This window comes from Vidua macroura, chromosome Z (assembly GCF_024509145.1).
Source record: "Vidua macroura isolate BioBank_ID:100142 chromosome Z, ASM2450914v1, whole genome shotgun sequence".
Taxonomy (NCBI): Eukaryota; Metazoa; Chordata; class Aves; order Passeriformes; family Viduidae; genus Vidua; species Vidua macroura.
In genome coordinates this window covers 47,038,209-47,053,351 of record NC_071611.1, presented here as the reverse complement: position 1 = coordinate 47,053,351, position 15,143 = coordinate 47,038,209, and the positions used below count along the sequence as shown (strand labels likewise).

The window sequence follows — 15,143 nt, the reverse complement described above, 5'->3', positions numbered from 1 at the left end:
ACAAGCACATTAACCGGAAATCCACTTACCCATATTCAAAAAGTATTTGACACTACCACCAATACAGTGAAGTACGTATTTTTTAAATTGACCTTATTTATGAATCAAAATGCTTGCAGACAAGCAGCCATTCTGCAGCAAATTCAAACTACTGTTAAAACACTGAGCAGTAATATGACTGCCTTTAAGGGTGTACTGGATACAGGTGGCAAGGCGTTGACAGCAGGGGCATGCCCTGGATACAGCCAGTTCCAGCTGACCCACTGCAGGACACAGCTGAGCCTGTCAAGATGGTGGCACCTTTGGAAACATATTTTAAGAAAGAGGGAAATGTGTACATAGGTAGCAAGTCAACAGGAAATACATGAGGAAGATTGTTTCATATCTACCTTTGTCCACATCTGGATTTTCATGTATGATTGTTTCCTTAAATACAAAGAAAAACAATATCAAAGTTCTATATAAAATGACCCCATAATTTTTATTTAATGCTTACACGTAAATTCTGTGCCCACAAGTTACCCTGGTTTTAAGGCTAACAATATTTACTAACACAGTTTTCCCACAGGTGTACCTCACATCTGTGTGGGCCAGGTACCAGTCTAATAACCTACACAGTTACATTCAGACAACAAGAGACTGCTGAAATAGCTTTGCATGACCAATGAAACAAACAAAAGACATTCTTACAGCTGTTGAGGTGCTTTTGTCTTCCCTCTGTACTACTGGTTGGAAAGAAACAAAAGAAAGATTTTCAGCATGAGCATCCACCGCCACATCTGGGATATTCACAGATATTTCCAGCTGTAAAAGTAATTTTACAAGTATTTCAGTTCATCAGATGCAAAAGAAAATCTGCAAATTTATATAAACCTCACATATTTAACAGATGTTCAACATCTAGAGGAATCCTTTGCAAAAATCATACCTTCTGATTTGAGTAGGAAGCAGTGGTATGAACAGAAGGCAGAACAGGTACTGCTACCTGCAGCTAAGTGAAAGCATCAGACACTCTAAGGCCTTGTTTTTAGTCACTCACATCTCCACTGAACTAAGTTATGCAGCTGAGATCCTTTATAGTGACTGTTTACCTCAAATGGGTTTTCTTAGTTTTTACTCTTTTTCTGCTTTATAAATCTTCAGGACAGAAAAACAGTACAGACTTATTTCCAAAGCAAGATAGGGGAGACACAGAATACGCAGAATATTTCTATATGGAGACACACAGAAACACATCCACTCACCATTTCACCTATTTTTTTTTTCTTCTTCAGCATTGTATTTTCACTGAGAACTTTACATATTTGACATTTTCAGAAATGAGGATTTAAAATTTCACAGAAAGTTTATGATATTTCCAGGGAAGTTCTCACAAAAAACACTGTGTGTGTCTGGCTGCTGGTCAGGTCAGCCTACCTGACAGTTAAAAGTTTCTTGGCAAGGGAGACATGACACACAGAAACATTTTCCTCATATCCTCATTTCCTAACATTCAAATATGAAATTGAAGTACTCCATTTGATCCATCTTGGGCCTCAAAACACATGGACAACCAGTGAGTCTGGGCTTAAATTCAATCCCAATAAAAAAACTGGTGAGTTCCTGCAGACCTATATACTGTTTGTAAACATAATTACATAACTGGATTTTAGGCTGATGCAGTATTAAGTTCAAAACCAAGTGTATGTGCCAAGTAACATCCCTACTACTCTCAACACCATTCTTAACTTGAAGTCAGTTAAACCCAAATACCCAAAGATACAATTAGAATATAATGTTTTTAAACAATCAGAACAAATTACATATGCAGAACCCAGCTACACAATACCTCCTCCACAGTTTCCTGTATCTGCACAGGAATTGGTTTTGGAGATCGAAGACCTATAGGAACAAATGCTGGAGCCTTGTTTACTTCCTCTGATGCAAAGCATTCATCTTCATCATCAAGCTCAAAGTCATCTGCCTCCTCATCCTCCTCCTCTTGAGAAGCCCGGAGGGTGACAAAGGTTATCTTTGAACTTCTGGATTCCTTCCCAGATTTTCTTCTCTGTGTAGTTTTCAAACTTTTGTCTCTGGTAACACTCAATTTAGCTTCTTGCCTTTGACTCCCCTTCTCACTGCAATCAGCCTCACATTCAGAGGCAGAAGAAGTAGCAGGTTTTGGCTCCAACACATGTTCTGGCAGTGCTGTCTGTTTTGATGATCTCCTGAACTGCCTTCTAAAGTACAGAACAAAACCAATGAAATCCAAAACCTTCCAAAGAGAGGGACACTAAAAATCAAAATAAACTCAATTAAAAAAAAAAGTTATCATTGTGACCAACAATGCAAACGATTTACTTCTTAGCTTAATAGTGCCAAATCAGCATTTAATCAGAAATTTAATTTCTTCCTGTATACATAAGGTACTTACTGCAAATATAAATGAAGCAGTTTCAAAATGCTAGAAATTAAACTTGCAAGATATACAATTCTTTGATTAGGAAAGTATGAAATAATTTTAATTTTGAGTGATGTGGAATTCACATACTTTTTAAGTCATAGGAACACTTCCAGTTGTCTTTTGCTAAAGCTAGACTAGAAGCCTCAAACTATGATACTTTAATTGATCAGACTATTGTTTACAAACTGAAACTGTTAGGTGATAACTACTTATCTGCTTTGGTTTCTCAGACAGCATCCTCTTCAATAATCAGTTACCTACAGTTTCCTTCTTCAAAATCCGGGGCACAGCCACTCCGAGTAGCAAAAGCAATGACAAACTTCCCCCCCAAAACATCCTCCTTGGTAAACTGGTGGAGAGCGGAAGCAAATAGCAGCACAGGACACAACTAGCACAAAGTTTCTCTTTAGGTTAATCCCACAATCCCTGTGGCCCCAAATATGGGTATTCTCATGTCAGGAATTTCTGTTGAAACCATGGGATGGATTGGTGACAGTGCTGGCTGTGTTCATTTTATGAGAATACAGAGGCAGAGTAAGAGACAAAGGAGTATCTGCACACATCTGCTAAGTTCAGATGGAAGACTAAAAACTGACATGCTGCATGCACTCACACATGGCAGAACTATGGCCAATAATTATCAATCAACTGAGTCTGGTTTATAAAGCAAAACAGTTGTTTTACCTTGTGAGATTGTCTGAATGCTTTTCCTGTGAGGTAGATAGCTGAGAATCATTATCTTGTTCTACATGTCTCTCACTCTCTGACAATATCACCAGAGACTGGAGTGTAATGTCCTCCCTGATTCTCTTACGAGATGTTTCTTCAAAATTCTCTGCAAAATTGTGGTTCCTTGTAGCTTCTGAGAAGGATCCAGCTTCCACTGTATTACCGGAGTTTTCCTGAACAGAGGAGATAATTATTACCATATTAAGTGTCAAACATTTGTAATTCGTTTTGGTGACTTAAAGATTTTTTTAGTTTGAAGATCTTGAGAACATGCCCAGCTGTCATATCTTCCTCATCGTCTTTAATGTTGAGCTCTATAGCAGAGGTATCATTAACTGGTATTATCTACGATACTTTAATTCCCAATGCTGCTGGTAGTTAATAGACCAACACCATGCTCAATTTATCAAGAGCAACAACTCTTTAGAAGCTGGAAAGATTAATCATTTTCTAAAATTACCTATTAATTTAAAGAATAATTTGCAGGAGCGAAAGTTTTTTTCCTGCCTTAGGAACAAGACAGGAAGAAAAAACTATCATACTTTATATAAAAGCATTTAAAAATTATTCAACATATACACAGACAAACATCAGCAATCACAGTTCTGTCAAGTATGGATACTTGGCTAAAATAATATGTTAACTAGAAGTTTAAGTCATCCATATAAAAAATAGGGAACACCAGCATTAGACAGAGATGGAACTAATCTGGGCTAAATTAAGCCTGCTGAGCAAATTTAAGGTCTGAAATTTGTTCACACTCATTTTAATTTCTAAGTATAGTAATACAGATTTTAGGTAGTATCTGAAGTTACGTAACTGCCTTCTTTACATTGTTCAATGAATAACAAACAGTAAATTCTTTTTTAACAGCGTTTGCATGTGTTTATTATAATGCAAATTTCTGACCATATAAACCATCAAGCTTAAGACAACAATATTAGGTATTTCCACAGGTTTTAAATTCTAATTCCATTTTTTCAGCAGTTTCCAACAGTGAATTAAAAAAAAACATCAAATAATTACATTAACCTTTTCCAGCCATATACCGGATTTCTGTGCCACCTATCTTTTGAAGAACTTGGGCCAAATGACTGAGGTATAACTGGCTCAAAATACACAATCAGCACTTACCCCTGATACACCTGTTTTTAATAATACCAAAAACTCTTCTTCATTTCTTTCAGTATTGTCCTGTTTTCTGTTTTCACACTCTTCAGGATAATCTCTTTTCCTAGTAAGTCTCATTAGGTCTGGCCTTGGGTTCCAATGGGGTTCCCTTCCTCTCTGTTCACTTTCTTCTCCAGAACTTAATTTATCACTGGACCTACAAAAGTACGTTTCAACTTTTACATTTGAAGAACTACAAAGTACACTCTATAAGCTTGGCTTACTATCAGATATTTAGCACTTCTAGCTAGAAATGAACTTGTGTTTAGAATTTTTATTTGTTTAGTTGGCTACATGTAAAAAAAAATATAATGGAAGAAAAAAAACACCGCATAAGGGAGATAATTCGTCTGCAGCAGTGGACCTTCCTGATTAGGTTTTGGGAAAGATTTTAGGAAAGAAAAGAACATTAAGTCAGATAGACTGGAAAGTGTCAGCTATACCAACACAGGTCTCCAAAATTAAGCAGCCATAGGAACATTATATTTACTAATTCCAGTGCTCAAGGTTCTACTGCTTTTAAAAAGGATACAATTCTTACATCTGTTCAGATCAGGAAGACAGAAATCTTGGCCTTCTAAACTCATGGCTTGAGAAAAAGGGACTACGAGTAATCCAGAAAAATACAATTTAGTCAGCCTCATCTCAGTCCCTAGAAGAGTGATGGAACAACTAAATCTGGAAACTACTTCCAGACACATGAAAAACAACCTAACTTGAAGTAGGTCAGCATGGATTCGTAATTGGAAAGTTATGCTTAATCAACTTGATAACATCTTTCAATAAAATGACTGGCTTGATAAATGAAGGGAGAGCAGCAAATAGTGTCTGCTTGGACTCCAATAAGGCTTGTAGCATCATTGAACACTGTCTCTTCTAACATGCTGATAAGTGAGCTGATGAAGTATAGACTGAAAGTACACTAAAACCTGATTGAGTTGTCAGGTTCTGAGGTTTGTGATCAGTGACACAAAGTCCAGTTGGAGATGAACAACCAATACTGTGCGCCATGGATTAATACTGTATCGACTTCTGTCCAGTACCTCCACAAATGATCTGGATGATGGAGCAGAGTGTAACCTCAGCAAGTTTACAGATTAGGCAGATCTAGAAGGAATTGCTTCCTAAGGACAGAGACACCCAAAGGTTATACTGGCCTCCAGAGGGACCTGGAGAGGCTGGAGAAGTGGGCTGATGGGAACCTCAGGAAGTTCAGCACGGGGAGATGCATCAAGGGAGAAACAACCCAAGGCAACAGCACGTGCTGCAAGCCACCCAGCTGGAAAGCAGCTTTGCAGAAAAGAACCCGGCTGTCCTGGTGATCTCTGAGTTGAACATGAACCAGGAAAGTGCTGTGGCTGCACAAACAGCTAACGGTTACCTGGGCTGCAGCAGGAGAAGCATTACCAGCAGGCCAAGGGAGGTGATCCTTGCCCCTTGTTCAGCACTGGTGAAGCCACACCTGGAGGACTGACCAGTTCTGGGCTCCCTGGTAGGAGAGACCTGGACACACTGGAGACAGCCCCTCAAAGGGTGGCACAGATGGTAAAGGGCTGGAAGCATCCCTCCTAAGACAAAAAGCTGAAGGAGCAGGAGCTGTTCAACCTGGAGAGAAGGCTCAAGGGGAGCCTTCTCTGAAGGATCTGAAGAGATCCCTCTTCAACAGTTCCACAAAAACCCAAGGGGAGGGTGCAAACAGGACGGAGCCAGGCTCTTTCCAGGGGTGCCCAGTGATGGGACAAGAGAGAATGGGCAAACAATGCAAGACAGGAGGTTTCTTCTGAGCAGCAGGAAATCCTGTTTTACTGTGAGGGTCACCAAGCACTGGCACAGGCTGCCCAGAGAGACTGTGAAGTCTCTGTCCTTGGCAAGATTGAGAAGCTGTCTGGACACAGTATTGGGCAACCAGCTCCAGGTGCCTTGACTGGGGGGGGCTGGACCAGAAAACTTCTAGTAGATCTTTCCACCCTCAAGAATTCTGTGAGTCTGTGAAGTCCACCATCATAGAAGGCAAGAAGATTGTCAAGTAAGGCCCTTGTCTTGTTAGCACAAAGACTCTGGGACATGATTTCAACATAATTTATGGAAGAGATTTTAGAGAGTTATAGGGACAGATGCAAACCAGAAGTTAATTCCAGAAAACAACAAAATTGTAAAATAAATTGATTTGGGGCTGCTCTGTCTAAGTTAAGACTGAGCAAATGGTAGTTTATAACATAACCCTTATCTGTCACATGTAAGTGGCACTATCTGCCTCATACTGCACATACATTATGAGCATCATCATAGGAAGTTCTCCTACTGGAAAGAAAAATTGAAGAGATTCAGAATATATTTTACAGAAATATAAAATGAGCTTGCTGTCTTCTTGCCAGCTCTGAATTTTAAGGGTGTGCAAATGGCACTGGTCAGTCTTTGGTCCACATTCACGGTGCACTCTACCCCAAGAAATTATTAGTGAGAAATTCAGACAGCTAAATCCTGATTACTTGCTTCTACTCTCACCCATTAAATACCTTCCAAAAAGGAAAACAACATTGGGGAAAAAAAAATAGTCCTGTTAAAAATTGTCCTATTACTTAAGAACGCCACCTAGTGACTTTCACAGCATATAGTAGATAACAACTAGTACAGCTCAGAGCCTGTGCTTCCAAAAGCAAGGGGTGTATAAAAACAACTGGACAAATGCACAAAATTTTGAAAGTATTATCATGGCTTAACAACAGCTGACGATTAAGTCATACAGTCGGTCAGTCTCCAAACCTCAGGGAGGAGGAAAATTGGAAAGAAAAGGTAAACCTCGTGGGTTTAGATATGAACAGTTTACTAATAACTAAGCAAAATACAAAATAGCGAAAAGAGGCAGACACACAGACAGAGGGGAATAAAGAGCAAGGAAACAAGTGATGCACAACTGCTCACTGCTTGCTGACTGACACCCAGCGCGTTCCCAAGCAGTGTTCAGCAGCCCCTGGCCAGGTCCCTCCAGTTTATGGAGTGAGCATGATGTTCCACAGTACAGAATATCCTTTTGGCCAGTTCATATCAGCTGATCTGGCTGTGCTCTCTCTCAGCTGCTTATGCACCTGCTCACTGGCAAGACCGTGAGACACTGAAAAGTCCTCAACTCAGGGTAAGCACTGCTCAACAACAACTAAATGTCAATGTGTTATCAATGTTATTCTCATATTGAATCCAAATGCAGCACTGGACCAGCTACTAAGAAGAAAATAAACTCTACCCCAGCTGAAACCAAAATGAGAGATTTTTAACTTTGAAAACAGGTAACTTTACCTTTCTCTGGTATCCCAAATGCTTCCTATAGAAGACTGCTTTGTTTAAGATAAATAAAATTGTATTTTCAGATAAATTTCTCATTTATGGTTAACCTTGGAGCAGAAATAACAAAATGTCTTTATCAAGGCATTTTGAGCATAAAAAACCAGTTGTGATGCTAACCATACCAACATCAAAGTATTAGCAGTCTAACACACACTTAAGATCTTATTTTAACAACAGTGGCAGTAAAATAGAAGAGCACATGGATGGATGAATGAAAGTCAAGTCTCTGACACATTGCAAAATTTGCATGTTACACATCTTACATGTGTGATTGCTACTTAAGCAAATACAGACCAAGTAATAAAACATCTTGGTCAAGAAGACCTATGAGCTCGTACAGATCAAGTATGTACCAGATAACAATGACGGAGTGCAGCTAAAAAAAATGTGCTCTGAAAACACTAGAAGAAGCTGTAGGCACTGAAAATGAAATACTGTAGAAAGACAAAAGACAAGGAACAGAAGAATTTACATTTGTAAAGGTGTCTCATTATGCACAGACAAAAGCTTTTCAAATGCTATTTTGCTAAACTCAAAACTCACCTGCTTTGTTCAGACAATAAGGTTTCAGAAATAGAGAGCATCTGAGGCATCTCTTGCTGTTCCTCTTCCTCTTTACTCAATACATCTGCTTCACACAATACAGCTGCATTTTCACCCTTTAATTTACAGCAAAAGAAGCATGAAGAAAAATGGAAGAATGTAAGCCTCTAAACCAGACATATATTTCATAGACAAAAATGGAAACAATGCTATATTCCCAATTGGAATAAAGGTAAGAATCATGTTATAATTCAATTTATATGCAAAAAGGAACAGAAGTCTTCATACTCCTGGGATACCTAGAGTTAAGTTCTTAAATATTATGTGCACCCAAGCACTATGGGAAACACTCATCTATTTAGTATTCAATCAATTCCCTAATACAAGAAGCACTGCGGAAATAAGATATTTCAGCAAATGGAAAACCTTTGAAAACTGGACACTGCAGAGGGCAGAACAGACACACCCAAGTCACAATAACATAGCCTCAAGATCCAGAAGGTCTAATAAGCTTTATGTCTCTATTTGCCATACTAGTTCCACAAAGAAGCCCTGCAGAAATATCCTTCACTTCATATCCTGTCACTTCAGGCTTGCGACAGCTTGAGGAGCATCCGACCTGTTCTGGTTCTACAGATTTGCCCAGTAAGGAGCAGACATATGTGCATGGTTGACAGGCCACAGGTCTAAAGCAGCCAAAGCTGAACCACAAGGAACTATCTCAGCTAGGGGTGAGTCAACTGTGGCACTGACAGGAGATGAGAGATAAATGCAGGACACAAGTACTTCTCAAGTATAAAAACCAACTATAACCATTCCAAAATATCAGTCACTCTTGCAAAGTTTCACTGTATTCCAAATCTAAGGCAAGTCTACACCGATATCCCTACATCCATGACATGATTCATGTGCAACCCACAAAACAGTTACAGAGAACACATCTCAGTGTAAATGGCTGTCAAGGATTTCCATGTCTTTTACAAGTCCCTAGTAAAGTGTTTGTGGGGATACACAGTGTCATTTACTTGTATGAATAGAGGAGTACCAGGTACTGTAGTGATGAAGCCAGTTAAAGCTTATCAAATTTTAAAAAACCCTTTTTTCATAAAAATAGCTGTCCTCTGCCTTCACTTGAGATGTTATACTAGATTGCTCAACACAGACTTTTTTCATACAAACAGGAAAGATAAAATGAGGGAAAATAAAGGTAATTCTTATGCATTTTTATTCTAGAGTTTGTATAAATGTGCATAATTTTTTCCTATCCTGCAACTCAATCAAAAGCAGATCCTTTGTAAAAATAAATAATTAATACTTCAAGTTGTAGACCTCACTGATTTCATACCTACAATACCTCAGCTTACCAGGGGTTTAGGAAATTTTTTTTATTTAATATTTTGTCTCAGCTTCAGGCAATGAAACTTTAGTGTTTTCATTTCACTTCGTAAAAGTCAACATACACTTCAAACCAACTTTGAAGGCAAAGCCTTACTCTTATTAAGGCTTACCATGACAGTATTGTCAAACTCATCTCTTTGGTGTGCTTCAGGCTTTTTCTTGCTCTCATTTTCTGATATTTGTAACTCCTGCTTTCCAATAGCTCTTACCAAGTTTGGCTTGTACCTCTTGTTCTGTGCCAGCTGAATAGGTGGGAGAGGTGCATATTGATGTTCTTCTTGAGCACTGTTTGTGTTATCAATGCAAAGTTAGGACAGAAAAAATAATCCAAAACTTAGTACAAACACATATTACAAATACAAACATAGGTCCATTAATATTACATACAAAAACCACTGAGTTTTGAGGAGAAATCTTGTGAACTAAAAGTTCAGCTGAATTTAAATTACAAACAACAATTTGTTCCAGCAAAAATTTTGAAGCACTGGTCTTCTAAATACTTCCAACAACAGAATTAACTAACTCACTGAAGGTATTAACTTACTGATTTCTTGTTGCTATAAAAACAAAGCAATTTTCACAAGGTTTCTCTGATAAGCGAACTAGTATTTCCCTGCTTACATGAAACTAATCTAGTCTTTCAGATGATGAAACAGTTACAAAGTGAATGCTCATTAATGTCATGCTTAGCATAGAAGCTATTGAAATTGTACTATCACTGGTGTTAAACTATGATAATGGAAACTTTGTTGCAGTATTTTCATTAGACTATGTTTGCCAGAAGGCAATCCACTGGCACAATATTTTCCTAGTGAAATTCTTTCATTGTTACAGTCAAGGAGCAGAAGTAGATAAGCCCTTACCCTGCAACAGTAGTAGAAATGTCATCTTGGCTAATTTCAGGTAGGCAGAACTCCAGTTCACCATCCTCTGATCTTGAGAATGTTTTTGGGGACTTACAATTTGGCCTCTCAGAAACCTCCTGAGAACAAAGTGACTTCTCCTTTCCCAAGGATTCTAGTGCATTTAAGACTTCACATATTCCTTTCTGAAAAATGGAAACACAAGAACCAGAAAAAGCTGTAATAATAAACCAAAAGGAGACTTTGACATCTATGAAGTTTGGTACTCACCACTCTCTGAAAAACTCAGAGAGTTTTTTGCACTCCTACAAACTCCTCTGTAACTGCTCACTAATGATTTCCCACTCTTTCCAGGACAAATACACACTTTTTTATTTAAAACAAAAAAGCCTGAAATCTGTGCCATCTTCTATTAATATTTTTTCTTTCTTCCCTGGCATCTCTATAATGCCACTTCAGGTCAGAAAGACATCTTGACATGTAACAAGAGATTCATCATGTATATCATCATATGTAGTCATCTTCTTCTCCTCACATATGACCAAGTAAAAAGTACACAAGTTTTAAGGTAGAAAATTTAAGCTTTTGAAAAAATTGTTTCAAAAAGTTAACTTTCTATTTTTTAAAATCATCAGTACTTCATTTCACAAAACCAAAAGCTCACGTATAACTAAAGGAAAAAACCAAAAGCCTTACATCTGCGTCAGGAGGGATGCTACATTCACTATCACACTGTGTCAAACTTTCTCCCTTGTTGGTATCTTTCTGTGATGCACTTTTACTCTTTACATCCAGAACTTCTTTTCTACTAGTTATTCTTAAATTTGGCTTTGGCCTCTGTAATTGCGTCCTCAGTGGCCAAGCTGATGATACAACAGTTTTCTCCTCTTTCTTCTGAGGATGAGATTCCCTACAAGCAAAAGAACAATCTAAGGCATGGGACAATATGGAATACATGTATACAGCTCTCAGAGCAATAACAACATTAGTGACATGAAAAAGATTCAATAAAAACACAGTGATCATCACTAAAAGCCTCTGTATCTTATAAATAGGTAAGCAAAGAAGTTAACAGCCACTTCCACTTGAGACCTGGAAGACAAGTTGAGACATTTTACCGTGATACATACATTTTACAAACACCTTCCTCTAATTGTGTTTAAAGCTACCCAAAAGACTTACAGAATACCTGTGGTTGACTATTTTTTTTTAAGAGGCACTTTAATAGGAAACTAGACCCTGTATTCAAGGATCTATACAAGCACACTAGGATGCACTGTGGAGACCAACACGGAGAAGACAATCACAGAGACTGAACATTAGAAAAGTGCATTTTTTTTTGAAAATTAGGCCAATAGTCCAAAGATCAAATTAGCATCCAGCAGCACATCAATTTAATGCTTTCAAGTTCTTGGGGTTTTGTTAGTTGAAGTCTAGTATTGTTTTGATTAAATGTCTTTATATGTATAAAACTTGTTTGTAATGCCAGAGTTGAATGTAATATAGTATAATAACTAGCAATACTGATACCTTTGAACCATCCCTTCTCTAAACTGAAGTGAAATAACCTTACCCTGTAATAGAATCTGAAGCCTGTTTTGAGACATCTGACAATCCCTTTTCACTTTCATTGCTTTTTCCTTCTGAGGATTTTTCCTGGAAACACTGTCTTGTATTTGAGTTCATCTCAGAATCTGCAGAAACATCTTCTAACGTCACACTGGATGGCTGAGTGCCCTCATGAACTGCTAAATCCTAAAACGAATAAAAGTTCCACTCTGTTAAGATGAAATATTTACTCAATCTCTCTTCTAGGAGAGCAGAAGGAAAATGAGAAAGTTTAAATATTTTCTACAGAAACAGTAAGATTTCTCTTGCTTCTTGTCATCCAACTAATATCAGTGTCTACTATAAAAGTAAAAAGTTTTTTTTCTTTATATTTTGTCTTTTACGTGGTTCATCTTGCGAGGCATTTTTGATTTGCATTTCTCTTTTCAGATCTGGTACAACAATACAACTAAGTCAGATATTTCTATACATTTCCATGTATGTTAGTTTTGACTAGGTAGAGTTACCTTTCTTCATAGTATTAAGTATGGGGCTGTGGTTGGGGTTTGTGCTGCACACAGGGTTGATAATACAGAGATGTTTTAATTATTGCTGAGCAGGGCTTACCCAGAGCCAAGGCCTTTTCTGCTTTTCATATTGCCAAGCTGGAGAGGAAGTTGGGGGGACATGAAAGGATGGGAGGGGACACAGTCAGGACAGGTAACCCAAATTGACCAAAGGGATATTCCATGTCCTTCTGAGGCATGGATAGGCAGCTCAATATACAAAGTGGGAAAAATGGCTTTTGTCTTCCCAAGTAATCATTACATGTGATGAAGCCCAGCTCTCCTGGAGGTGACTGAACACCTGCCTGTTCATGGGAAGTAGTAGAAGAGTTTCTGGTTACGCTCTGCACATGAGTGTAGCTTCTGCTCTCCCTACTAAACCTTACTCAGGGTTATCCAGCACTCAGGGGTTTATCTCAGCCCCTGTTTTCCAGCTTTTACCCTTCCAGTTCTGTCTCCAGTACTGCTGGTGGAGCAGTGAGCAAGTGAGCTGGTACTTGGTTGCTGACTGCGCTTAAACCTGACACCGTGGAAAACAGAACCCAAGTGCAAAAATGAGGAGATTTTATGACTATAAATTTTGTTTATTCTGAAATAACAAATAAAGCATGCAAAGCCTATCCCTACAAATTATGTAGTATGTACCTAGGTCTTTGTTATCAAGGCTTCCATTAAGGACCCAAAAAACAGTGTGCATAAGCAATTGCTCAAGAAACTTACACATTTGAGGCAGAGATCATTGTTTTCATCTCGATGGTGTGTGACACCTTTTTCTGCTTCTCCACCTTCAGCTGTCTCCACTTCAGGATCTTTTTCATCTATCAGTTCTTTTTGCCTTGCAACAGTTCTTCCTAGATTTGGTTTTGGTCTCTGTATTCTACCTCTTTTTAGAGGTGTTTGATCCAACACGATCCATTTGCTATCTTCTTTTAAACCAGCTGTTTCATTAGACCTGGAAAAACATATATGATCCCTCTAGTACATACCACATCTGAAAGTGGGAGGAGACTTGTAGAACCGATGCTTTTTCCCCCCCTTTTTTTTTAATTTATTAACATAATAACATAGTTATTAACATATACTTACCTAAAATGTATTACTAGCTTCCTGAAAGAATAAAATTGCAAGTGTATCTACTAGGGACTGAGAGTTTAAATTTATGTTTGCCCTGCAATTTTCCTCTTCCCATTGGTGACAGGATATCACACCAAAAAGAGAGACCTTTTTCTGATCTATAATGGACCTCTTTGTATTCCTATCTAGTCTAGAGGTAGATGGACCTAATTTAATAAAGAGTTTAAAAATATGTAAATATTCAGAATTTTTCTTTAGTGAATTCAGAAAATATATAAGTATGTTTTTTATCTTACTAATGTAAAAATATCAGTACTGCATTACTAGAATGGTCAGATTCTTCTACAAATTTTTATGCTGAGCATCAAGTCACAGAGCAGGTTAATGAAAGAAATAACTGAAATTTCTGGCAGATTATCACACTCAGTTTATCTCCATCAAACCTCTTCAACTATCTCCCTTTAAAAGACAAGCTTGAGGTTTTGGATTTTTATTTCTGTTCTTGGTTAGGTTGTTTTGGGATTTTTTTTGCAGGGGAGTATTTGGGGGAAAGTTTACTTTTTTCAGTTTTTATTTTTTACAATCTCTTCTATAAAACATATTATTCCTTTTACACTACAGCTGCCACTTCACTGAAGAAAAATGCAACACTTAATAAATATGTGCATTACACTGCCCACATATTGAATTTTTTTCTTCCTCTTATTTGACACCTAACACTTAACTACACTTTAAGAACACTTACTCCTATTGTTTAAATACTCAACCACTGAAATGGATGCATTTTAGTATTAAAAATTAGTAGCTAAGGCTTGTTTTAGTTTTTGAGGGACTAAATTTTCAGCTTTTTTACATTTACCATGACTGACTTATAATTTAGAAGTACAACTTTAAAAATGAAAATGCTTAATGTATGTTTCATAAATTAATGAAGATTCCTATTTTGCCCTCAATTTCTGTAGTGCAGAAGTTTCTTCAAAAACTTCTATAATTACCACACTACAAAATACTACCAGAAGTGACAAGAATGGTAAATTGCAGGACAGCAGTGCTTATCTTCTTATTTTTCTCATACTTACTGAGACATTGTCTCCAGGACTTTGTCATCTTTTTCTGCAGTATCTTCACTGGTATCATCAGATCTATTACCTTGGTCATTATTCTGAACAAAAACAGAGTATTATGACATGAACTGTCTTACATTCATAAAGTACAGCATCACCTAACTGACCAAGTAACTGTTCATAAGAGGAGACAAAACAGACTGCTTATGACACACAAACAATTACAGGATAAATTTCTCAGTCAGAGAGATGCAGTAAAAACTACAGCGAACACCTGAAGTTGTATTTGCTGCAGGACATGAAAGACTATTGGTATCTACTGTATGTGTAACAACCTCTCACCATAGCTGAGGTTACTAAGCAATACAACACTACCACTGAAAGCAGGTTAAGTAAGTGGCTA

At 37.7% G+C, this 15,143-nt stretch overlaps 1 protein-coding gene across 4 annotated transcripts in view; it reads right to left on the bottom strand.

Moving 5' to 3' along the window:
- The window catches only part of BDP1 (B double prime 1, subunit of RNA polymerase III transcription initiation factor IIIB), a 57,696-nt gene that overhangs the window by 15,972 nt on the left and 26,581 nt on the right, over positions 1–15,143 (bottom strand). For 3 of the 4 annotated variants that reach the window (XM_054002456.1, XM_054002459.1, XM_054002457.1), the window contains 12 exons: positions 14,756–14,838; positions 13,323–13,554; positions 12,062–12,243; positions 11,185–11,398; positions 10,489–10,673; positions 9,736–9,910; positions 8,228–8,343; positions 4,307–4,499; positions 3,128–3,345; positions 1,829–2,219; positions 691–804; positions 390–426 (listed from right to left, as the gene is read on the bottom strand). In XM_054002456.1, coding sequence (XP_053858431.1) covers positions 390–426; positions 691–804; positions 1,829–2,219; positions 3,128–3,345; positions 4,307–4,499; positions 8,228–8,343; positions 9,736–9,910; positions 10,489–10,673; positions 11,185–11,398; positions 12,062–12,243; positions 13,323–13,554; positions 14,756–14,838 — 2,140 coding nt within the window. The remainder of the gene's footprint in view (positions 1–389; positions 427–690; positions 805–1,828; positions 2,220–3,127; positions 3,346–4,306; positions 4,500–8,227; positions 8,344–9,735; positions 9,911–10,488; positions 10,674–11,184; positions 11,399–12,061; positions 12,244–13,322; positions 13,555–14,755; positions 14,839–15,143) is intronic. The other variant, XM_054002460.1, reaches the window with a different exon arrangement.